This window comes from Nicotiana tabacum, chromosome 5 (assembly GCF_000715075.1).
Source record: "Nicotiana tabacum cultivar K326 chromosome 5, ASM71507v2, whole genome shotgun sequence".
NCBI lineage: Eukaryota > Viridiplantae > Streptophyta > Magnoliopsida > Solanales > Solanaceae > Nicotiana > Nicotiana tabacum.
This window is the reverse complement of record NC_134084.1, coordinates 34,499,119-34,524,225: the sequence shown is the minus strand read 5'-3', so window position 1 is coordinate 34,524,225 and position 25,107 is coordinate 34,499,119. Positions and strand designations below refer to the sequence as shown.

The window sequence follows — 25,107 nt, the reverse complement described above, 5'->3', positions numbered from 1 at the left end:
TCAATTCTTTCTTAAAGTGTCCTAATGAACTATAATCATTAGGTGGCGACTCTTCAACTTCTAAACCCAATTCTCGAAAGGGAATAGAGTTTTCCTCCCAAATGTCATATACCCGATTTTGACTCTTAGAAAAAGGGGGCGTCGACAGATAGAAACAACAATCAATATGTTGTATGACTATGTTACTAATGCGATCCAAAAATTGAGTCCATTTAGTTCGTCATCCACTTCATCGCACCACTTAAGCACGCCCTATCCTATAGTACATTATGTGAATTGTGATAGATTTTCTGCACGACATCAAAATTTTCTTGCAGCTATCTCTATGGAACAGGAACCAGCAACCTTCTCTGAAGCCGTAAAAGATGGACGTTAGAGGGCGGCAATGACACACGAAATACAAGCATTAAAAAAAATAAGACATGGGTGTTAACTGATTTTCCTTTCGAGAAAAATGCTCTAGGTTGTAGGTGGGTCTACAAGGTGAAATACAACTCCGACGGTACAATAAAATGATATAAAGCCCGTCTGGTCATATTCGGAAATCATCATGTAGAAGGAATAAATTACCAAAAAAGAAGAAGAAGGAAACGATTACACATAGACATTTGCGACGGTGACCAAGATGGTGACTGTGCGGGTTTTCTTAGCAGTGGCAGCAGCGAAGAACTAGAAATTGCATCAAATGGACGTGCATAATAATGCTTTCTTTCATGAATAAAGAGAATATATATATATATATATATATATATATATATATATATATATATATATATATAATTGCTCTTCTTTTAGGTTATGAGTCCGTCAAAGGTTTGTCGACTTCGAAAATCACTTTATATTCAATTATATACGGTTAGACACAGATTATATATATATTATATATTCACTGACTATTTTTAGTTTTTAATATTTGGATGAACGACTATTTGGGTTAAGTCTTCTATGTTACAATAAAGTTCTCGTATTTTGCCTTTGCAATGAACATAATTATTTAGACATTAATCAAGTCATTTCATGGTGTTGGCCTAAGTTCCAACACATACAAGACCAAACTAATAATCTCCCACACAGTGAGTAACTTCTACCCTAAAATAATATTCTTTGACCCAGTGTGGGTAGTTTCTCCGATTTCACTCTATTTGAGCTATATATCTTAATTCTTAAGTCCTTAACTTTGGCGGAAAGGACTAATAGGCCTCAAATCTAACACAGATCTTTTCTAGTACATTTTATTTCAACTAGGATTTGAATCCTAATTTCTTACTTGGATGTATATGCATCAATATAGGTGTTTTCTATATGCTCCACCTTAGCAGCCTCAAGTTAGAAGATGCAGAACCACATTCTTCAAACCCCAAAAATGATAATGAGTAGTGATTGTGTTTGGAAAAAATATTAAACTAATTGATATATAATTTATACAAAAAAGTAAATTTAAAAGTGCTTTTACAAATTTTTATAAAACGAATGACAAACATGGAATAAAGAGAGAGCTAGAAATTTTGATTTGCACAGGATATTTTAAAAAATACAAAAGATATTACTGATAGAATAATAAAAGGTTTGATCAAACCAAAATTGCTCATAGGCTGATCATTTGATGGTTTTTGACTAATTTTAGCTTATAAATACTTTTTAATATTAATCAAACACGTAAATAAATCAAAAAAGAAAAATACTGAATTAATATATCTTACTATATAATCGGATTTTCATTATGGAGAGAAGAAACTTTTATGTTCAATAAAGGGCGTTTAATTTAAACTTTTAAGCTTAAAACAAGTGAAAGTCATCACTGCCTTCCTCCAACTTCCATAGTATATATAAAATCGATTGATGATAATTTATCTCATTCAAATGTGGTAATAGGAGGTAAGTTCAAGAATTGCTTATGAAATTATCTTAAAAATTCAGAAAGTTGATTTCTCACTCTCGGTTGAAGTGTCGGTATAAAGCCTACTTTTAAAAGTCAAGAAGTTTCAAAGCCTCGGCTTTGTTCCTTCCGTTTATTTCACTCTTATGAATTATGATACCCTATTATGTAACCAAAATGCGGAACGACAGAAATAAGAGAAAAGAAATATCTGAAATATATCCATTCGTTGAGGATGATAAAGAAAGTAGCAACATAGAAAATGATGTAGAATAACAATTACCAAGGTTCCTTCACCAACAATTCTTGAAAGGGCTAACAACATTGTCTAAGAGAAAATTGTAAGAAGTGAGCATCAATGCCCCAACAAGCCTAAACCATGCTCTTCTCCAATAAGGATTGAAGCAGAGTGCTGCAGCTAATCCCAGCAAGATTGCTCCATAAGACATGCCAAAGCCGACGTAGAAACTTTCCATAGAATGGATTCCCCTCATAGCTGCTTTTGTCGAATGTTCCGAATTGACCTTTAAAGTCTGGTACTCTACTAGATAAGTTATTGTATGCCACGCTGAACACCGCCAAAGGATGTAGCTCAAGTAGACCAACAGGGAATACTCTCATTCAAGCTGTTGTAGGAAAGATCTAAACTCTCAACTTCATGTAAGTATGAGAAACTTTCTGGAATTCTTCCAATGAGATGGTTGTGTGATAGATTCAACGCATGTATTTTGCTCAAATTCCCCAGCTCAATGGGAATTTCACCAGTTAATCTATTACTTGATAGATCAATACCTGACATGTATTTTAGAATGCTTCCTTTATAATTATATGAGTTTCTTTTTGTTGAAAATCGCACCCGAGTGTCCACATCGATGTAATTGAAGTCACTTGGTAGTCCATGAGTAATGTGGTAGTGCCTTGTCGAACTTATCCAGGACAAGAACCGTATCCACTATTGCTTGGAAGACGTCTCAAAATAGAAACTCCTAATTGTTTTTTCATCATTTTCCGCTTGTTTTAAGTTACCCAAACAATGAAGGAGTGGACTATAAATCTTATTAAAAGACAAATTCATGATGGACAACTTGTTCAACAAACAAATCTGAGCTGGGATATTTCCTTCCAATTGGTTATGGTTGAGGAGAAGGAATTTCAGATTGGAAAGCGAGCCTATGGTGTGTGGGATACTTCCTGTAAAACTATTGTAGCCAAGATCTAATGTAATCAGAGAAGAAATGTTGGAAAGTGCATATTCAAGTCCACCATCCAATTGATTTTTGTGTAGATGGATGTGTTCAAGGGGAAAACTACTCACACAAGAAGGAATAGTGCCTGAAAGTCTATTTTCTACATAGCTAAGACCTTAATGCTCTTCAAATTGCAAATTTCAACTGGAATCGAGCCTTCAAGTTGATTTTTGGAAAAATCAAGTTGTAAGATTCTTGAATTATCTCTAATCCATTTTGGAATCTCTCCAGAGAAATTATTGTTGCTAGCATCCAGTACAATAAAGGCTCTAAGAAAAATGTTACTAGGTAGTGGTCCCTCAAAGTTATTGCCATTCAAATACAAAAAAGATAGTGTACCTGATCTGAAATCCTTCAAAAATATTTGCCCTTTCAACCTGTTGTTTGACAGCCGAAGGTAGAACAATGTTGGAGAACTAGTCAGATCACTAGGAACTCCTCCCGACAAGAAATTTTGAGATAGGTCTAGAATTCGTAAATGAATGCCGCTAACCTTGGAATTTATAGGGCCTTCCAACAAATTTTGTGACATGTTCAGAATAGTAAGGTTTGGGAAGGCTGAACTTACGTTTGTTGAAATATGTCCATTTAGTTTGTTATTAGAAACATCAATAGTATGTAGATGGGGAAGAGAAGTTGATGGCAACTCCAACGGTCCAATTAAAGCATTATCTCTAGCACAAAGTCCTCCAAGTCTGGTGTTATTCTCTAACAACCAAGTTGGAAAGTTTCCTGGCAATTGATTTCTATCAATAGCAAGAATTCTTAAGTCATACTGGTAGTGAAGGAAAGAAGGAATTTCTGAAGGTTTATACATCCCAGAATAGCAAAACGCTGCAACTGAAAATTTGGGATCCAATTCTGAAATTCGGTGTCTGTAGTTATTGTATTAGAGACAACATCTAAGTATGTCAGTTTTGAATGGATGGCAAACTGTTTGAATGACAGTGGAACTTCAAATTGGTTAACTGAAATATCCAAGTACTCAAGTGATGTGAGTACTTGGGTAAGTCAGATAACTTGACCCATTTATCCGACTTAACCAATTCTCTCTGCTTTTACTTCAACCAGCCTTCTCTGATTAAAAAAACTAACCACCCGCCTCTTTAGCTTGAAAGCCCCACTTAGCAAAGAAAAGGGAACAAACAGACGGCCCGACTATGTTGGAACCAGCTTCACGAAGTCTACAGATGAAGTGAAGAATGAGAATTTGAAACAAAATGTCGATACAAACAAAGGAGATCAGACCATTTTATCTCTAGTGGGTCAAGTTAATCAGGGTCATTCATCAAGTGTTATTACAATGATTTAATCTGGTCCATTGATTCTTTGCACATGCTGCACACGTGACCAAGCACAGTCAGCTATATCTAGGAGCTCCCCTATTCAGATAAAATCAGTGATACTGTTTGCATAGAAATAATTTATTTGTAAAATTCTTTGGATTCTTTTAGTTAGTTATGAGCTAAGCAATAGAGGTAGGACACCTGTAGGTGTGAATAACAGATTTTATTCCTTTTGCTTTGTATATATAGATGTACAGTCTTTCAATGAAATATACAGAGAAGAAATTTTATACATTTTTCAGTTCTTATTCCAATATGGTATCAGAGCAGTAAGGTACTCGATCTACTTCTTCTTCTTCTTCTTCTTCCCCTCCTCCTCCTCTAAAGCTTAAGTTGAAACTCTTCAATGGCTGTTGATAATCAAACTCTTTCACCTGGAGTAGTGGACGACACTGCATCCAGTGTTCAAACCCCACCTCAGATCACTCTCACTCATGACTCTTCACACCCATTTTACCTTCATCCATCTGATTCCCCGGGGATGATTCTTGTCAATTATATTTTTGATGGAAGGAGTTATGGAGGATGGCGCAGGGCTGTTCTCATAGCTCTATCATCTAAGAACAAATTGGGGTTCATAGATGGAACCATATCAGTCCCTGCAGTATCTACAACTTCCCCCAAACTTTGGAGCCGTTGTAATGACATGGTGATATCATGGCTTCTTAATTCACTTTCCAAGGAAATTGCTGAAAGTGTCCTCTACTCCAAAACAGCAAGAGAAATTTGGAAGGAGCTTGAGGACAGATTTGGGCAAAGCAATGGAGCTTTGCTTTATCAGCTGCAAAAGGAGCTTAGTGACACAGTTCAAGGAAGTTCAGACATAGCTGGTTATTATACAAAAGTGAAAAGAATTTGGGATGAGCTTGACAGCTTAGATACCTGTGTTCACTGTAGTTGTGATTGCTCTTGTGGAGGGAAGAGTAGATCTCTGAAATCTCATCAAGATGGCAGACTCATCCAGTTCCTCATGGGGCTGAATGAGGCCTATTCAGGTGTAAAAAGCAATATTCTGATGGCTTCACCTCTGCCTAGCATCAATCATGCTTACTCCCTATTAATTCAATATGAAAAACAAAGGGAGATACATATGGCTCACACCCTGTTGAATCTGCTTTCATGGCTGCAAGACAACAATATGGAGGTCAGAAGCTTGGAAGTTCTAAGAAAAAGGGAAACTATGAAGGAAAGAAAAACAATCTTATATGCTCATATTGTAAGAAGCCAGGACCACTGCTGAAAAATGTTATAGGATAATTGGTTTTCCGGCTTATTTCAAATTTACCAAAAACAAGAGGTTTCAAAGTGCTGGTACACATGCTAATGCAGCTCTCGCAGCTGAAGATGGTGGAAATCAGACTTTTAATGCCACAGAAAGGGCCATCACTCAAGAACAGTACAATAACTTGTGTCAACTTCTACAACAGGTTAAGTCTGGATCTCAGGGAGATATGAATTCTGAGGTCAATGTCACTGCCAACTATGCTGGTATACCTAAACATCCTTTCTATAATACTTTAAATTTTGTTATGTGGATCTTACATTCTGGTGACTCTGAACACATGACATGTGATTTTAGTCTTTTATTCAATGTGAAAACACTTCCTAAACCTGTTTATGTTAACCTTCCTAATTCACAAAGAGTCAGAGTCACTCAGGCTGGAAGTGTGTACATCATGTCAAATTTTATTATGAAAAATGTGTTGTTTCTTCCTAGTTTCAGGTATAACATATTGTCAGTTCATAGATTCTGTCAGCAAGCTGATTCTCTCCTCATTTTCTCTGCTTTTGGTGCAATTTTGCAGGCCCCTTCAATGAAGAGGCCAGTGGTTCTTGGTAAACTAAGGAAGGGGATATATTTACTTCACTCTATCAAGCCTAGTGCCAGTCTATTAAGCAGAATCAAGGACTCTAGTCCATTTCTTTCAAGTTACAATAGGTCTAGCAGTCAATCTTTATATAGAATGAAGGACTTCTGTCCATCTAGTTCAAGTTGTAGTAGGACTAGTAATCAATGTTTATTTTCAGTTTCTTGTTCAGCAGATATCTCAAGTGATGTAACTCTTTGGCACAATCGTTTGGGGCATTTACCCCTTATCAATATGAAAAATATTTCTACTATCTATTGTTCATCTTCATCTACTTTACTTGATCATTGTGACATTTGTGCAAGAGCAAGACAAGTTAAATTACCTTTCCCGTCCAGTTCAATGTCCACAAAAGATATCTTTGAGCTAATTCACATAGATATTTGGGGACCCTATAAAAAGCCTACTCATGATGGTTATAGATACTTTTTGACCATAGTTGATGATTACAGTAAAGGGACTTGGACCTATTTACTTAGTACAAAATCCAATGCATTCACTGTCCTAAAGCAATTTTTAGCTATGGTTAAAAGGCAATTTGACAGGAAAGTTAAGGTAATAAGATCAGACAATGCCCTAGAGCTTGGAGGGAGTATGGAGTCCTCATTTTTTCTTGCTTCTAAGGGGATAATATATCAAACTAGTTGTGTTTACTCTCCTCAACAAAATGGTATTGTTGAGAGGAAACATATGCACCTTCTAGAAACTTGCAGGGCCCTATTGTTTCAGTCCAAACTCCCTATTTCTTACTGGGAAGAATGTCTACTCACAGCTACATATCTCATAAATAGATTTCCTTCCAAGGTTCTTAAGTTTAAAACTCCTTATGAACTTTTGTTTGGTATGCCTCCTTCTTATCATTCCATTAAAGTTTTTGGTTGTTTAGTCTATGATTGTACTTCATCACCACACAGAACCAAACTTGACCCAAAGGCTGTCCCTTGTATTTTCCTAGGATATCCTATTGGAAAAAAGGGGTATAAACCGTTAAATCTCCTAACCATGAAGATTTTTGTGTCTAGGGATGTCAAATTTCATGAATCTATTTTCCCTTTTCCTCTTAACACAAATAAACAGGTTGTCTTCCCTAGGGAATCTAACCTTCAGATTGTCCTGTGGTAGCACATTCACCTACACCTCAGTCTTCTTATCCCATAGTCAGTACACCTAACAGTCCAGTCTCACAGCATTTTCAGCCTTGTTCTCCTACAGATAATTCACCAATCTTTCCTACCAATACTGATTTCTCTCTTATGCATTCACCCAATCAATCCTCACACTCTCAACCAATTGTCCCTAGCATTCAAGAAATTAGGAAATCTTCCAGAACACACAAAACTCCTGCCTATCTACAGGATTATGTTTGCAATTCTGTCTTTCTTACTAACTTGACTGCATCATGTTTTTCTACTCCAATTTTATTAACTATTCTTCCCTTTTCTGCGCTCTCTCTCACAAACCAGTCTATGCTTAACTCTATGTCTTATATCATTGAACCTACATCCTATTCTCAAGCAGCCCTTCACCCTGGTTGGCAAGAGGCAATGGCTAAGGAATTTGAGGCCCTTGAGTTAAACAAGACCTGGGATATTGTACCTTTGCCTACAGGGAAAAGAGCATTACCATGTAAATGGGTTTACAAGGTCAAATACAAATCGATGGATCATTAGAAAGATTTAAAGCTCGGTTGGTCATTCGAGGGGACATACAAAGGGAAGGGATTAACTTCACAGAGACTTTTTCCCCAGTAGTAAAGATGACAACCATTAGGTGCATCCTTGCTATGGCAGTCAAAAAAGGATGGGATGTTTTTCAGTTAGACATGAATAATGCTTTCTTACATGGTGAATTGCAGGAAGAAGTATTTATGAAATTCCCACCTGGAATGACACCACCTTCTCCCAACTATGTGTGTCTCCTAAAGAAATCCCTTTATGGACTGCGGCAAGCTTCAAGGCAATGGTATGCCCGGCTTACAGCGACCTTGAATTTCAAAGGATATTCTCACTCGGTCAATGACTATTCATTGTTCTTCAAAAAATCAGAAGGGAAGATCACTATACTAGCTGTCTATGTAGACGATATCTTAGTTACAGGGGATGATCCTATTGAGCAGATTCACCTTAAAGAGTTTCTTAATACTGAGTTTAAGATCAAGGACCTCGGGCAGGCACTCTATTTTTTAGGTATGGAAATCATACGTGAACAACATGGTTTAATCTTAACACAAAAATGTTATACTTTGGACTTACTAGATGAATTTGCCTGTTTTGAGTTAAAACCAGCCCCCTCACCACTTGATTCTACTAGAAAATTACGAGCCGATGAAGAAGACTTGATACCTGATCCCACTTTTTATCACCGCCTCTTGGGAAAGTTGAATTTTCTTACTCACACTCGCCCAGACTTGTCTTTTGCGGTTCAACATCTAAGTCAATACATGCAAGCTCCTCGTCAGTCGCACCTTGATGTCGTTTTTCACTGTCTAAGATATCTCCTAGCTGAACCAAGTTTGGGCCTTTTTATGAATTCTGATCAATGTCTCCGCCTCATCGCCTTTTGTGATTCTGATTGGGGAACCTGCCTTATGTCTCGTCGATCCATCAGTGGTTTCTATATCAGTTTTGGGGGTTCACCTGTTTCATGGAAATCAAAGAAGCAAACTTCATTTTCTTTATCCTCTACTGAGGCAGAATATCGATCTATGAGGAGAGTTGTAGCAGAGGTTACCTGGTTGGTTCGTTTGTTTGCCGATCTCGCAATTTCTCCCTCTCTGCCAGTCACACTTCACTCCGATAGCCAGACGGCTATCCATATCACAAAGAATCTAGTTTTCCACGAGCGAACCAAGCACATGGAACTTGATTGCCATTTCGTCCGACAACAATTTCTTGCCGGGATCATCTCTCTCTCTTATGCGCCTTCCCGTACCCAGCTCGCTGATGTTTTTACCAAACCTTTGTCGGGGCCAGTTTATCGTTCCATCATTGGCAAGTTGGGTGTGACTTTGCCCCCCTCCAACTTGAGGGGGATTGTTGGAACCAGCTTCACGAAGTCTACAGATGAAGTGAAGAATGAGGATTTGAAACAAAATGTCGATACAAACAAAGGAGATCAGACCATTTTATCTCTAGTGGATCAAGTTAATCAGGGTCATTCATCAAGTGTTATTACAATGATTTAATCTGGTCCATTGATTCTTTGCACATGATGCACACGTGACCAAGCACGATCAGCTATATCTAGAAGCTCTCCTATTCAGATAAAATCAGTGATACTGTTTGCATAGAAATAATTTATTTGTAAAATTCTTTGAATTCTTTTAGTTAGTTATGAGCTAAGCAATAGAGGTAGGACACTTGTAGGCGTGAATATCAGATTCTATTCCTTTTGCTTTGTATATATAGATGTACAGTCTTTTAATAAAATATACAGAGAAGAAATTTTATACATTTTTATGTTCTTATTCCAATAGAGTCTCCTCTAAAAAGGATATGAGTCTATATTTCCAGTGAAGTAGTTATCAGTGAGTCTCAGCCAACGAAGTGATGTCAAGTTTCCAAGACATGAAGGAAGTGTTCCCTCAAAATAACTGTTGCCAAAATCCAGCTCTTGAATGTATTTGAGTTCACACCAACCTATATGTATAGTAATAAAAAGGTTTCAGAATGACATTTAGCTAAAATAAATTTCTAAATTAAGGATATGTTAGAGAACAGAGTATATATTTTCTTTTTTATATCTATATGAGCTAATCAAAACATGGGAATGTTGGCATTAGCATAAAAACAAGAGGAAATCACGCACGCTACCTTGATTGGGGAGGGTGCCATAATTGCCACCAGAAGCCAAACTCAGTACTTTAAGAGAAGTCATTTGTCCAATGCTTGAGAGAAAGTTCTTATTTAAAGAAGATTCCTCCAATGAGCTCAGATTTGTTAATGCTTATATCATAGTCAAAGAAAAAACAACAAATTTAAAAAAGAAAAGAGGTGATACGTACTAAGGTAGAGAGTATTTTTAAGATATAGCTTACCGTAAGTGATGGCCGGAGTTGTGAGATTACTATAAACATAAGCAAGGGACTCAGAGATGAGAATGATTTTAGGGATTGTAAGATGTTGGTCGAGTTGGAATTAGAATCTCCACGCTTTAATTTCCGCAGAAAACTCATTCTTTTGCTACGTGTTAAGCAGTGCAAATGTAAATCGTATCTTTTTGTTACATTGAATAGATCTTTTGTGTTACAGGAAGGTCGTTAAGATTTTTAATCCTATAAAGTAAATCTAGTCTATATTTCAATATTCATTTATCTCAAATTTGTATTCTATCTCTAGGATGGCTTAAGGTTTCATCAAATTTTCCAATTTATGTTTCGACCCTTTTAGTTTAATTAGTCCAAGATGAAGTTTTTTCCTTTTTCTTTTTCCTTTTTTATGGTTAACATATACTTTTCTTGTAAAAGCGACAATACTTTTTTGTGATATAGTTTTGCAGAATTCTTTATCTTTTTTACAAAGAAATATTTTCAGAATCTTACTGATTGTCCGAAATTAGGTATTTTCTTTTATTTTTCTTTAAAAAACTTCAGTTATGCAAGAGATTTAGACATGTACTTAAGGGCTCTGAACCTTTTCTTATTCTTTTTTCGTTTTGAGTCCTCTCCCAAAAGTTTTGTTTTGAATGGATACTTTAATTTCTAAAACGCCTTTTTTCAACTTAGACCCTATTTGGCTAAGCTGCCACAAATTATTTATTTTGAAAAATGTCTTTGTTTACAAAATGCTTTGAAAAAGTACTTTTGGAGATTTGAGAAGTACTTTTGTAATATTTAATAAATTCAATCTTTCTAAAAAGTACTTTTACGTATCTAATTACGAAAAAGAACAATAAACGTTAGCTTACAATTAGAACTATTTAAAATAGAGAAATAAATTGAAATATTTATTATAAAAGAATTTAAGTAATTTTTTTTATTTAATTAAAGTATAAAATATATATTAAAATTTTCACTTAAAATAAAATATAGATACCAAAGAAATAACATTGGTAGGACATATGTGCTTTAGATGTATGAAAATCATTACTTATTCTTGAGAAAATAACAAATTAGGCAGTATTGCATTCTGTAAATAATAATATATGCATGCACGCAAATAAAATAAAAACATAAACTAGATATCATATTTTTGTATACTATAAAAGAAAAAAAAATTATATCTTAGGAAGAGAGTGCTTGAATCCGATGATTACTAATAGGAGATAAAAGAAGAGATCTATTTATAATGGGGAGAGTATTCCAAAGACGAATAGGAAGAAAGAGAATAAGAAAACAATAAGAATAAAAAAGAGAAGAAAGGGACAGTAGAAATTAAAAAGGTAAAGAAAAAGGTTAAATTAACGAGGGATAATTTAACAAATATGAATTTATGGTAAGGATATTTTTATCTTAAAATTAATTTTTTTCTTCTGTTTCTGCTTTTTAAGAAGCTAGAATTTGTAGCTTATCCCAAAATTTGAATTAACTTTTTTTGCTGCTGCTACTCAAAAGTACTTCTATATCTTGACCAAATACTTCAAATTTCCAAAGTAGCACTTTTTGACCAAAAAAAATACTTTTGGCCTCCTAGAAGCTTGGCCAAACGGGCTCTTAACTTCAAATACTACCTTTTTGAAATTTTCACACAATTTATGTCCAAACGTCTAAGGGCCTGTTTGGACATAAATATTTTTTTCAAAACAATGTTTGGTTATGACAATTTTACTATATTTCAAATTCAACTTGAAAATGGATTTTCAAATTTGAAAAAGTGCTTTGAACCAGTTTTTCACTGAAAATCTACAACTTGGGAACTTTTAATTTTTAAAAATTTACCCCCAACTTTTTGGAATTTAGAAAAGGACCACATCTACCCACTAGAATTAAATACCAAGCTAACCATTAAGCACTCACTTCTCTCTGTTACTGCCTAAAGTTGAGAGAAACTATAACTTAGTTAAAACAGAAGATCAAGGTAATAGATGAAGAAACCTTCGCCAACAAAATTGTATTGTGATTATCAAGTTTTCTTCAATCTTTAGAAAAATCAGTTTCATCAACTTTCACCATCTTTTTTAATAAAGAATGAGAGTGCAATTAAGCATTATGGAGGTTTAATTGTTTGTATCGGGTAGGATAGTCATGCCGGGGTAATTTGATAGTTCTTACAAATTGTGGAGTATAAATCATATTTCAAGATTTTGGAAAAAAGTACATTCAAATACATTGCAAAAAATTTAACCAAATACAACTTCATCTTCGTGAAATTCCAAATTCTAAAAAACAAAATTGAAATATATGTCCAAACACCTACTAAAACTTACAAAAACATGTACCATCACTTATTTCTGGTATAGAAATGATCTCTTCTCTGCAAATCAGTTTTTGAACAACAGAAGTCATAACATAAAAAGAGGTTAAATGCTAAAAACTAATTCTAATATATATTCTTTTTATTTTATTTTTATGCCTTTATGGGGTGAATAACTAAAGTGTTGTTACCTGAGGTACCATTGGTAGTCACAAAACCCTCAAATTTGTTATTCTGGAGATTCAAAAATTCCAAATTACTCAGAGCAACTATTGTTGGGATATATACTATTAACCATGAATTTGGTTTAGATATAGTATTTATTATGAAATAATTGTTTATTCAGTTTTAATAAAGCTTTAAATAGATCATATAATAGTCTGTGTCCTTTGCTTATATAGTAGATGATTTAGTGTATAGAGTTTAGCTTATACACGAAAGATTAAATCATCGGTTCTTATAAGTATAAAGTTTGAGTTCACAATCTAATGATGAAATTGGACAAACCATCAGGAATGATTGTAGCACAAGATTAAATATAATTAATCTTGATTATGAGAATGGTTTAATTTCAACTTCTTGTGCTAGTACATTTTGTATGTATTGAACGGACCAGGTAGAGATAAGTATTTTATACTGACTTAATAAAATAAACTCTCTAGCCATTAAATGTACTTATACTCTTAATCTTGATATAATTATTATTAGCTGTATATATTATTATTGTTTTGATTTATTAAAAGGCGAGATTCTTTCGTGGGTCAATATGCCTGGTAAATTGCATAATAATAATATACATTGGCGAAGTAATAGTTAGTTGATGGAATCCATGTCTCGGTTTAGAGATTGATGATATACCTTTATGAAAGCTTATAAGTTTGCATGTGTAAACCCGGCCGGTGGATTTTGTATCCGACACATGAAATAAGTTAAGCGAAAGTCTAAAAGAAATAATCAATAAATTTAATCGTCAGTAATTTAATTTAATTTAATTGATTCGTATCTGAATCTTAACATGGGGAGTTAAATAAGATTTAATGGATGAATTTCGAAATTGAATAAGGAGTGTAATTACGAATTTTTAGTGGAATAATTCGTAATTAATTATGGTGGATATTAATTTCGAAAATTACAAATTAATTCCATAATTGGAAGCCTTGTTAATTAAATTCTGGGGTCCCTACTGTGCCTAAATAATAGGAAATAAAGGAATCCTTTTTCTGGTGGAAAAGAAAACCTAACAGGTTTTGGAAAAGGGTCTTAACCCTTAAAACTTGTGCTATAAATACATAAGGTTTTCCACCTAGAGGGATGAGTACATGGTGGCTGAAATTTTCAGCCAAGTTTTCCTAGAAATTTCGCCCACACAAAATTGCTATTTTCGGGTATTATTTGGGTAACACAGTAGAAGACCGTGGAACGTTCGAGGATCACGATTGTGCGGGTGATGGAGATTCCATTGAGAAGTTATGGAACTGAAGGCTCACGTGGTAGAAGAGATATGTTCACGCTTTAAGAGGTAACCCGTGAAATCCCGTTTATGCTAGTTGTCTAAATTATATGTGATTTTGATACTGGAATTGCTTCCGCTGCATATAATAATCCATCAATTGGTATCAGAGCTCACTCACATCTAATTAGATAACTAAGTTTTTTATGAAACAAGAATATGGTGTTTATGTGCATTTTTTGAATTACATATATATGTGGTTTTCTGAAAAACTGCACTGCTGTTTTGTGAATTAACTGTGCATAATTTATGGATTATTCTTATAATCATGAGATATATGTTTTCTTATTGATATTTGATTGAGATTATCTGAATTTTTTGGGGTAAACCCTAGAAAAATGCAAAACCTGTTTTTGACCGAATAACCGGAATTTTCGGAGGTCAGCGAACTTGACGGATCCGATTGAGCTGAAATTTGGTGGGTCCATCGGAAACGCCGTGGTGAGAAAAACTCACTGCTTTATCAGTGAATCATGGTATTTTTCGGCGTTTTGAGGTCGTTTGGACTGTGTTTTGGACGTTTTTCTATTTTCTGGAAATTATTTCTTAATAATTTTAATTCTTTTTTAATTCAATGGTGTTGGGGATGACTCCCCATGGTCCCCATGATTAAATACTAGTCATATAATAGGTTTACACATTGACTATTAGCAAATAAACGTGTTGTTGTATTAAATTCAATAATAGAGGTGTAAGATTTTATTGACTAGGTCTTACAAGGTATAATTCATATTGTGTAATGATATAATTATTTTGTAAGAAAGTAAAATTCTCTATTTGATATCCTGGATGATTAATGATTGGAGCATTTGGCATGTTTGTGCATAAAAAATTTCTCAAATTTAAGTTTATATTTTCATGCCCTACGTGATTAGTAGTTTGGATTTTCGATGAAGAATTTTGTTCTCTGATTGGAGGTTCTAATTAAGTGAAATATGACGGTATGTTGTATGAGTTTTATAATGTTGGTATGACTTTTAAGCTATGGTCTACCATAAAATAATTTTATGAGCTAAATATATATTCACTTGTAAATTGAGAATTTTATGAGTAATAAATAGTTACCACTGAAGTGGTTTGTTTATTTGAACTCATGAAAAATTCTTAGTAAATTTGTACATGTGAAATTATATCTATTCATGGATTGAGCATTATGATTAATAAGTAGGATCCACAAAATGGTCTATTTATTTGAGTCATTGAAATATGTTTAATATACCATGTGAAAATTATCCTTGAGAAATCTACATTAATGGTGGAGGTTCATAACTAGAAAAAGAGTATTTATCTTTGGGTACTAGTGAAACTAACTCCACCCATGAGAAGAGATATTGGGGTTTTCACTGAACGGGAGAAAATATAATATCTCAGATTCTTATGTATTTAATAAAAGGATAATTTATTGCAAAAGGAGATATTATATATCCTAGAAATAGGAAGAAAATAATATATGCCTTCAGCTCATAGTGTAATTATAAGGAGAATGGAAATCAATATCATATTTATTTTACTACTTAAAACGGTTTTTCTCCGAGTTTGGTTACATGCTAGTGGTCATGAATTTGACGGACTCCGATTAACCTGAAACTTGGTGGGTTCATCGAAAACGATCTAGTGAAAAAATACTCTTTGCTATGCAGTGAATCATGTTGTTTTTTTGGCATTTTGAGGTCGTTTAGATGGGTTTTCAAGCAGTTTATTAAATTGAATTTGTTATAAATATGAAAAATTATTCTTTATATATCGGCTATATTTGTGTTAAATCCGAAACATGATGATTTAACTTGATATGATATATAGCAAGAATGCAAATCACATGGATTTAATCCTGACTACGCCAAAAAAAAAATTATTCGAATTTGGTCTAGTTTTTGGCGATCATGAATTTCACGATCTCCGAATGACCTGAAATTCGGTAGGATCATTGGAAACGATCATTTAAGAAGAACTCACTGCAATGCAGTGAATCACATCGTATTTTGACGATTTGGGATCGTTTAGGTGAGTTTTTTGGAGGTTTGACGGATTAAAATGTGATTTACATACGAAAAGTCATTCTTTCTATCATTTTATATGTCTAATCTGGAACATGATAACACATGTTGATTTGACATGAATTGGTATATGATAAAAAAATGTAGGTCATATTTTAAATTCTTAAAAAAATGCTTAAAATGATAATTTTCCAAATTTGGTCGCAATTTTTGATTGATATGAAATTTGGTAGATTTATCAGAAATAGTCCAGTCAACAATAATCACCACTATACAGTGTGAAATATTAATTTTAGTATTTTAAGAATGTTTAAATGGGTATTGAGCATTTTTTTAATATGGAACTTAATCCTCAGAGAAAAGTTCGTGGTTGTGATAAAGTGGTGATGGGAATAAACCCCTATGGTCTTCAATTTTTTTATTTATAGTGAGATAATAAATTTATGCGTTGACATTAGGTCTTCCTCCATATCGGATAAATTTATTATGAACTCACTGGCTATAGTTACTAGTTATTGATAACCAGTATTAACTCTCCATCTGAGCTTAAAGGGTTGAATCAATTTTGTAACTACAATACAATCATGATTAAGTGGTGATAGAAATATATTTCTATGGTCTTCCACTATTAATTTCAAGTGAGTAATAAATTTATGCGTTGACTTTAGGTCTTCCTCCATATCGGATAAATTTATTGTAAGCTCACTAGGTGAAATACTAGTAATTGATATCGTGTACTTACTCTCCATCTGAGTATACATGTTGGATCAATGAAACTAGAGCTATTAAAAATGATGTTCACTTGACTTAAATTAACAGTATACTCTCCATCTGAGTTGGGTCTGTTTTAATTATTGGAGTGAATAATCTGGCATTGCATATGTATGTTGCATGAGTAGTTCTTTTCCATCGAAATTACTATTCAAGATGCATGACATATATGTGTAGTGTGTTTTAAAATTTTTGTATTAAAAAGTTATATACAATTGACTGAAAATAATAGTATGCTCTCCATCTGAGTTGGTTCTATTTATTTTTGGATTGTATAATTCTTGCATTATATAATATACTTTGCATGAATAATTCTTTTCCCATCGAAATTTATTATTCCAGATGCATGTATGTATATAAATATTGAATGCAGTCTGAATTTTACTATTCAGTGTTTTGACTTATTATGATCTATTTAATATTTTTATCTCAACTCCACAATGATTTTATGCAATTTGTCGTATTACTTGTTAAAATTTTCTTTTAGTGATAAGGCATTAATTTTAAGGATGCAATATATGTACTTTTGTTAGAAGGAATTTAATTCCGGTTTCTGGGCAAAATAAGAGACGGATATTTGTTTTATTTTTCGAATAACTCTTGAGTTATTGAGCTTAATAAACACTTTATCTCTTATGGTACATGAATGCATGACCTTGTTATTATATTTTGATGTCTCTCCTGAACAGAACAATATTAGTCTACCTCATAAGAGAATATGTTCTTCAAAATTGAGTAAAACTTATCTGTGCACTTTTATTTAAGTCATATTAATCTGGATAGGATTTCAAGTTGGTCAAGTATGGACCTTAAGGTTCATTGAAAGTAGAGGCACTACCAACTTGTGGATCCTGTTTGGAAGGAAATTTGACTAAAAGATGTTTCCCTTTAAAAGGAAATAAACTAGTGATAAGCTAGAATGAATCCTTTCTGATTTGTATGGTTAAATGAACATACTCGTAAGAGATAGATTTTGAGTATTTTATGACGTTCATAAATGATTACTCAAAATATTAATATATTTATTTGATGCACTGTAAGTCTTAATGAATTAAGTAATTCAAGGTTTTTAAGACTTGAAAGAGAGAAGCACCAAAGAAATATATTAAGTTACTACAATTTGATTGTAGTGGCGAGCATCTCTCTAAAGAGTTTTTTAGTTACATATCAGAATAGGGATTACATCTCAATTGACTACACCGTAAACTCCATAATAGAGTCGTGTAGTAGAAAGAAGAAATAAGTCTCTTTTGGATATGGATAGACTAATGACGTGTTATTCAGATTTGCCTTATTTATTTTTGGAATATTTCCTGGAAACTTCAAATTACATTCTGAATTTAGTTCCTTCTAAGCTAGTACCTGGGACATCTATAGAACTGTGTACTGAATGTAAGCTTGGTCTGTGGCATGTCCAGATATAGGATTATCCCGCATATGTGCTGAAAGGGAAAGCAGATATGTAAGTTGGAACTAAGGATGGATAGGTGCATGTTTATCAAATATCCAAGAAAACGAATGAAGCTTTATTTTATTGTCCTAAAGAAAATAGGGCAATTGTTAAAAAAAATGCATTTTTCTAGATAAGGACTGTTTAATAAAACATGTTACTAGAAGTAATCTATTTTTACAGGAACTGGGCAAAGAAATAACTAGATGTTCAAGAACATCAAAACCCACACGTCAGAATTGACGTTCCATTGCATTTAAGTAGTGGGAGAACGTTAATAGACATAATATGCCTTTATCGAGTGGGAGTGATGTTTGAACATTGAACACTATAGTAAGAAGTCACTAATATTTCAATGTCGTGAGGTAACGAAGGTAATATTAGTGGTACTTCGTCTTAGTGGGAGAAAGCTAAAGAAAATTATAGTTCGGTGTTCATTCTTGGGATAGTTTCGGTAACAGGATCTCTGAAGAGTTTAATACCAAACTAGATAATTACGACAAAGTACTACTGGACAAATATTGCATCAGATATAACTTGGCAAGATTCTTTAACAAAACCTTATTTGGTGAAGACTTTTAATAGTCATGTAAAAGAATGCCTGAGAAAGTTGTAGATGCATGGTTATGAATCTAAGTGGGAGATTGTTAGGGCATATACTATTAACCATGCATTTGGATATAGTATATTCTAATAATTATCATGGTTAAAAGTCTAAGTGGGAGATTGTTGGGATATATACTATTAACCATGAGTTTGGTTTAGATATAGTATTTATTATGAAATAATTGTTTATTCAGTTTTAATAAAGTTTTAAATAGATCATATAATAGTCTGTGTCCTTTGCTTATATAGTAGATGATTTAGTGTATAGAGTTTAGCTTATACACGGAAGATTAAATCATCGGTTCTTATAAGTATAAAGTTTGAGTTCACAATCTAATGATGGAGTTGGACAAACCATCAGGAATGATTGTAGCACAAGATTAAATATAATTAATCTTGATTATGGGAATGGTTAAATTCCAACTTCTTGTGCTAGTACATTTTGTATGTATTGAACGGACCAGGTAGAGATAAGTATTTTATACTGACTTAATAAAATAAACTCTCTAGCCATTAAATGTACTTATACTCTTAATCTTGATATAATTATTATTAGCTGTGTATATTATTATTGTTTTGATTTATTAAAAGGCGAGATTCTTTCGTGAGGTCAATATGCCTGGTAAATTGCATAATAATAATATACATTGGCGAAGTAATAGTTAGTTGATGGAATCCATGTCTCGGTTTAGAGATTGATGATATACCTTTATGAAAGCTTATAAGTTTGCATGTGTAAACCCGGCCGGTGGATTTTGTATCCGACACATGAAATAAGTTAAGCGAAAGTCTAAAAGAAATAATCAATAAATTTAATCGTCAGTAATTTAATTTAATTTAATTGATTCGTATCTGAATCTTAACATGGGGAGTTAAATAAGATTTAATGGATGAATTTCGAAATTGAATAAGGAGTGTAATTACGAATTTTTAGTGGAATAATTCGTAATTAATTATGGTGGATATTAATTTCGAAAATTACAAATTAATTCCATAATTGGAAGCCTTGTTAATTAAATTCTGGGGTCCCTACTGTGCCTAAATAATAGGAAATAAAGGAATCCTTTTTCTGGTGGAAAAGAAAACCTAACAGGTTTTGGAAAAGGGTCTTAACCCTTAAAACTTGTGCTATAAATACATAAGGTTTTCCACCTAGAGGGATGAGTACATGGTGGCTGAAATTTTCAGCCAAATTTTCCTAGAAATTTCGCCCACACGAAATTGCTATTTTCGGGTATTATTTGGGTAACACAGTAGAAGACCGTGGAACGTTCGAGGATCACGATTGTGCGGGTGATGGAGATTCCATTGAGAAGTTATGGAACTGAAGGCTCACGTGGTAGAAGAGATGTGTTCACGCTTTAAGAGGTAACCCGTGAAATCCCGTTTATGCTAGTTGTCTAAATTACATGTGATTTTGATACTGGAATTACTTCCGCTGCATATAATAATCCATCAACTATATCTAAACAGGTAAATCAAAATAAATAGTTAGCACAAGAAAAAGGCAAATATTTACGTATTTGATATGGGTAGATAATTGAGATGTTCAGTTGTACAATTGAAATCGTAATGAAGCAATATATGATTAAAAGGCGAGATTAACAAACCACTCATTTCAATATTTTCATCTATTTCGTTGTATGAGAGATCCAGATGCGTGAGAGATGGAAGATCCTTGAGAGATGAAAAGATGTTGGAATTGAAGCTATTTTCACTCAAATAGAGTTTCTCTAAATTCTTCCGTCCAATATGTGTAGCAAGGCCTGCATTGATTTGTGAATTTTTAAAATTAGTTAGGGATAGAAACATAAATACCTGACCAGTTTATCGGAGTCTACGATTCGTTACGGGAAAAGAAGCTTACCCAATGCAGAAAGGACACTGATGTCATTTATTCCATAACCTTCCAACAAGAGCACCCTTAGATTGCTCAAACCTGGACATTTCGCACTGCCTTTGCCTGAAAAATATAGTAACCATTTCCAAAAAATGGCCCCATCATAAATTCCTTTAAATAAATATACGAAAAGTAATGTAGAAGGATAAGTATAATGCTATGATCAATTTGTATGTTACAAAAAGTTGCTTCCCATTAATAGAGCCAGAGAAATCTTAACAAGGAAACTCAAAAAATGATAAGAGTGTCACAACTAAAATTTGAACCTACAGCTTAAACCTATTTTTGAGTTACCTTTATCACTACACTAAAAGTTTTTGTTACTATCGGGAATTCAATAATTTCTATATATTTGCATACATAATTAATAATTAGTAGTTTTTTTTACCGATATACATAATGTAAGTTTTCACAAAAGGAATTAAATGTGATCCCTTTGGTAGCACAAGACATTACCAAGTCTTAGAACCTTAAGAGATGAAATCCAACATGAAGATGATAAAACATTTGGATGGAGGGATTATCCTGCAAATTAGTCTCAGTTGCAATAGTTTGTCAAACCCTGGATAGCAAAATCACAAGGAAAACTATGCAATACCCATGCAATTGATGAGGCTAAAAGAGAAGAATTTTTTTTTATCCACCCTGAAGGATCATTTTCTCTCGGTATAATAACTTCAATTGAAAGGAAGAAATAGAGAGGCTAAGGCCTCATTTTGTTGTATTTAATGAAGGTTTTAATCTTAGTTACTATCATCAACAATCGTCGCTTCCTACCACCATTCACAACCATCATCCTTATAGCCACCGCCACTGATAATTACCACTATCAGCCGCCACCACCAATAGCAATCATTTACAATCATCGCTATCAACTACTATCCCTACAACAACCACTGATCACTACCAAGTACTAACAATCACCATCATTATATCACCAACCATTGTCATTACTCACCACCATTAACTATCACTATTTTCCACCACAATTATTAGCCGCTATCACCAATTATCATTGTTAACTACTACTGTCAATCACCATCAGCACTAACTACTACCCACAAACCCCACCATCAATTAATACTATCCCCAACGACATCCACAACTGCCACTACGAGCCATCATAAGCATCATAAACATATAGTTTTTTAAAAACATTTTGTTCATATAATATTAGATTGATCTATTATTTTATTTGAATTTTATATTTATTAATTTTTAAATAAAAACAAGTTTTGTACATTCAAATTCAAACATCTTAATCATAATAAAAACAAATTACACCTAAAATCTCCAACTATCCCTTGATCCTAACTATTTTCCTTGGGTAGTAGGTTAGTTAGCACGCTATCCACTTTTTAGTTTACTTAAATTACCAAAGCATTAAATTTAGGTGGTTTTTTGTCATTTCATTTAAAAAAATAATTCATTTCCCTCTCCCTTATATCCTGGTAAGTGTCCGATTATAGCACGACGTGCTGCTTCAATGGTTCAATATGAAAGACGACCTAAAACTCAAGCCACCACGATAGAATCTCTAGCATCCATGGTTTTTCTGTAACATCGGAAGTTTTTTTTGGGTATTTTTTTTCTTCTTCCAACATTGACTACTTCAATAAGCACGTTGAAAGTTTAGAAATAAGTTAGCTTTTATTTATTTAACAGAAAACTAGTAAAAGTAACCTTCCACGTATATACAAACACTGACGGCAAACTTATGTTGGTTAAATACTAAAAGCATCATTTAATATTTTCAACAATAGGATGTTTATAAATTTAATGTGGGTTTATCCGTATTTAGGAAATATAAGCACGGATTTGGAGCAGGGGAGGACTCGAAGATCTAGCACGGATAAAAATAAATAATGTAGAAATTGAAACGTTAGCTATAGTTGATACTCGATATATATTTAGAGAGAGTGTGTGGATACTACCATAATTCGTTTGTGTGCTGTAAGAGGTATCAACATATGTACTAAGTCTTAGAACCTCAAGAGATGAAATCCAACACAAAGATGATAAAACATTTGGATGGACGAGATTATACTGCAAATCCAGCACTTTCAGGTTAGTCAAATGCGACAACTTGTCAATTCCTGGATAACAAAATCAGTAACAGAAAAATATGTTAATATATATACTATATAGTTTCAGGTTCAGGTGGTCAACAGCATATACTAATACAAGATTAGGTAAAACTGACCTTCGATTTTTGTCCACCCTGTAATATAATTTTGAGACAATATAAGAACTTGCAGCGATTTGAATGGAAGAAACAGAGAGGCATTAAAATTCCAACCGTACATTGATCCAAACCTTGCTTGTCTGAGATCTAGTTTGATCACTCGACCTGTTGCTAAGCTGCATTTTACCCGATAACAAGAACAACAATCTACAAAACCCTCACACCCACGCTAAGATTCCTCCATTTGAACTCATCATGTTTGCGTGCAGCTCCAAGAGAGCATTTCTCTCTTCCTCCCAACAACCATTTGCCGCACTTATCATCAGAAAAACCATCCACAACCAAAAATTCATATTCCCCATATCCTTTATCCCAACTAGTACTCTCACCTCCGAACGTTTATATAGGAATTACTAACACATTCTACACAAGAAAATTTTTCTTTGGAAAAGTAAAAGAGTAACATCTCAGAACCTTCTCAATATGGACTATGAAAATGGAACTAGTCGTGTCACGAGTCATCATATCAATGCCGTGATAAACGGGCAAATTTTTGTTTGTTTTATATGACTTGACAAGGAAAGGCAAACTTATAAAATAGGCTAGTTGACTGCATCAATCCTTAAAGATTTGTGGAACAAATTACTGCGAGTAAATTACGCTAATCTGTAGATCAGAAAATGTTCTCTGATAAGTTGCTTTCGAGGACTGTTCATTCTTTTGATTTGCTCTAGTTGCCTTAGGCGTTTATTTAGATAGGTCCTTTCTACAAAATTCAAATGCTTGTTTCCTAGTTTTCCTATAATTAACGCAACATGCATTGTTGTTCTTTTTTAATATCTGTGTCACGACCCTACTAGAAAGCTATATTTGTAAACTAATTCTGGAAAAGATAAAACAACATAAACAAAATTATAAACGAAACTAAAATTAATCTGAGCCCACTAAATTCACAGTGTTTTCTTAAGGAATTTAATCCCCTCCTGGTACCCAAGGTTATGGATTATTTCCTCCCAGGATAGAACGAATTACACACTGGTGTAGTGGTACTTCAAACTCCAGTGTTTCAGTGAACACAAAGTTCGGTAGCAAATCACACTTACTGTTGCTTTGTTTGATGTTAAAAATATGCAGAAGAAGAAGGAGAAACTCAGAAAATCGTATGGAAATTCTCATAGAATAGACTTGTATTTATAGCCAAAGTTGGGCTGAAATCTGAAGAGGTGCAACTCTTCAGAATGGTTGTTTATACAAAACGGCCATAGCATAAATATCATAACATAAATGGCTATTTACTCAACAATAACGAGGGAAAATAAAGAGGAAAAATTGAAGAGGGTAGTTTAATTTTCAGTTACACAACTAAAAAACGGAAGACTGAATGGATTTAATATTAATATTTATTTTAATATTAATATTCTGTTATTAAAACGAATATTTAATAACATTTCTATTAATATTTTACTATTAACAAATAAATTTGGTCCAAAAAAAGTTAATCAATCAATTGATCACCAAATCCGAATTCGAATCCGAATTCGAAGCTGAAGCTGAAGCCGAAGCCGAGCCGAGCCAAGCCGAGCGACGATGACGGCGCGAAGCTTGCCTTCTTCTCAACTCTTTAAGAGCTAGAAGAAGAGCAATTGCTTATATACCCATAAAAAACCTCTTCCTCTTCCAATATGGGATGGTGTTCCTTTATCAAGGGGGAAACTTAAAATTTCACTTAAAAATTTCATTTCCCTACATTTCTCATTCACCATCTTTTAAGCATTTAATATACTTAAAACCCCAACAATACCCTACATAAATGGGGAATGGCTATATCACGGAAATATGCATGAAAAATTGTGCGATTCGCAAGCAAGGACTAATTGCTCTGGATAAGTAGGTTTTCCTTTGAACTTTCCGTAGTGAACTTATGTCGGATATACTCGGTCAATCGGTATATTTGATATCTTTGAACCATCGAACTTTGATGTATACCTAGACAACCATAAGTCA

General features: G+C 33.6%; 3 protein-coding genes across 5 annotated transcripts; 1 reads left to right on the top strand and 2 right to left on the bottom strand.

The window, feature by feature from the left end:
- Positions 1–2,372: 2,372 nt before the first annotated feature.
- On the bottom strand, positions 2,373–4,225 carry LOC107819943 (cuscuta receptor 1-like). The gene has a single exon (XM_075253458.1). The coding sequence runs from the start codon at positions 3,938–3,940 to the stop codon at positions 3,224–3,226; it is 717 nt and encodes a 238-aa protein (XP_075109559.1). The 5' UTR covers positions 3,941–4,225; the 3' UTR covers positions 2,373–3,223.
- A 590-nt stretch (positions 4,226–4,815) lies between these two features.
- On the top strand, positions 4,816–8,007 carry LOC142180748 (uncharacterized). Its single transcript, XM_075252814.1, has 4 exons — positions 4,816–5,466; positions 5,550–5,685; positions 5,799–7,280; positions 7,550–8,007. The coding sequence occupies exons 1-4, from the start codon at positions 4,816–4,818 to the stop codon at positions 8,005–8,007; spliced, it is 2,727 nt and encodes a 908-aa protein (XP_075108915.1).
- A 12,105-nt stretch (positions 8,008–20,112) lies between these two features.
- LOC107812862 (cuscuta receptor 1-like) lies at positions 20,113–23,599 on the bottom strand. 3 transcript variants are annotated; one of them, XM_075253460.1, is made up of 5 exons: positions 23,122–23,599; positions 22,871–23,014; positions 20,886–20,981; positions 20,629–20,784; positions 20,113–20,483 (listed from the first exon to the last, which is right to left on the bottom strand). In XM_075253460.1, exons 1-5 carry the CDS (start codon positions 23,222–23,224, stop codon positions 20,419–20,421), a joined length of 564 nt encoding a protein of 187 aa, XP_075109561.1. In that variant the 5' UTR covers positions 23,225–23,599; the 3' UTR covers positions 20,113–20,418. The 3 variants fall into 3 exon arrangements, 2 of the variants coding, with proteins under 2 accessions (XP_075109561.1, XP_075109560.1); XM_075253459.1 differs by lacking the exon at positions 20,113–20,483 and having other exon boundaries at positions 20,510–20,784; positions 23,122–23,597; XR_012709453.1 differs by lacking the exons at positions 20,113–20,483; positions 22,871–23,014 and having other exon boundaries at positions 20,510–20,784; positions 23,122–23,592.
- Positions 23,600–25,107: the final 1,508 nt, after the last annotated feature.

What these genes read in the sequence shown, in the direction of transcription:
- LOC107819943 (XM_075253458.1), bottom strand. Translation starts at nt 3,940, where the DNA reads ATGTATAAACCTTCAGAAATTCCTTCTTTCCTTCACTACCAGTATGAC.
- LOC142180748 (XM_075252814.1), top strand. Translation starts at nt 4,816, where the DNA reads ATGGCTGTTGATAATCAAACTCTTTCACCTGGAGTAGTGGACGACACT. An exon ending in TGAATGAGGCCTATTCAGGT is followed by an intron (nt 5,467 to 5,549) that starts GTAAAAAGCAAT and finishes TGAAAAACAAAG; the next exon opens with GGAGATACATATGGCTCACA. An exon ending in CAATCTTATATGCTCATATT is followed by an intron (nt 5,686 to 5,798) that starts GTAAGAAGCCAG and finishes ATGCTAATGCAG; the next exon opens with CTCTCGCAGCTGAAGATGGT.
- LOC107812862 (XM_075253459.1), bottom strand. Translation starts at nt 23,224, where the DNA reads ATGTACGGTTGGAATTTTAATGCCTCTCTGTTTCTTCCATTCAAATCG. An exon ending in AGGGTGGACAAAAATCGAAG is followed by an intron (nt 23,015 to 23,121) that starts GTCAGTTTTACC and finishes TTTGTTATCCAG; the next exon opens with GAATTGACAAGTTGTCGCAT. An exon ending in CAGTGTCCTTTCTGCATTGG is followed by an intron (nt 20,785 to 20,885) that starts GTAAGCTTCTTT and finishes AAATCAATGCAG; the next exon opens with GCCTTGCTACACATATTGGA.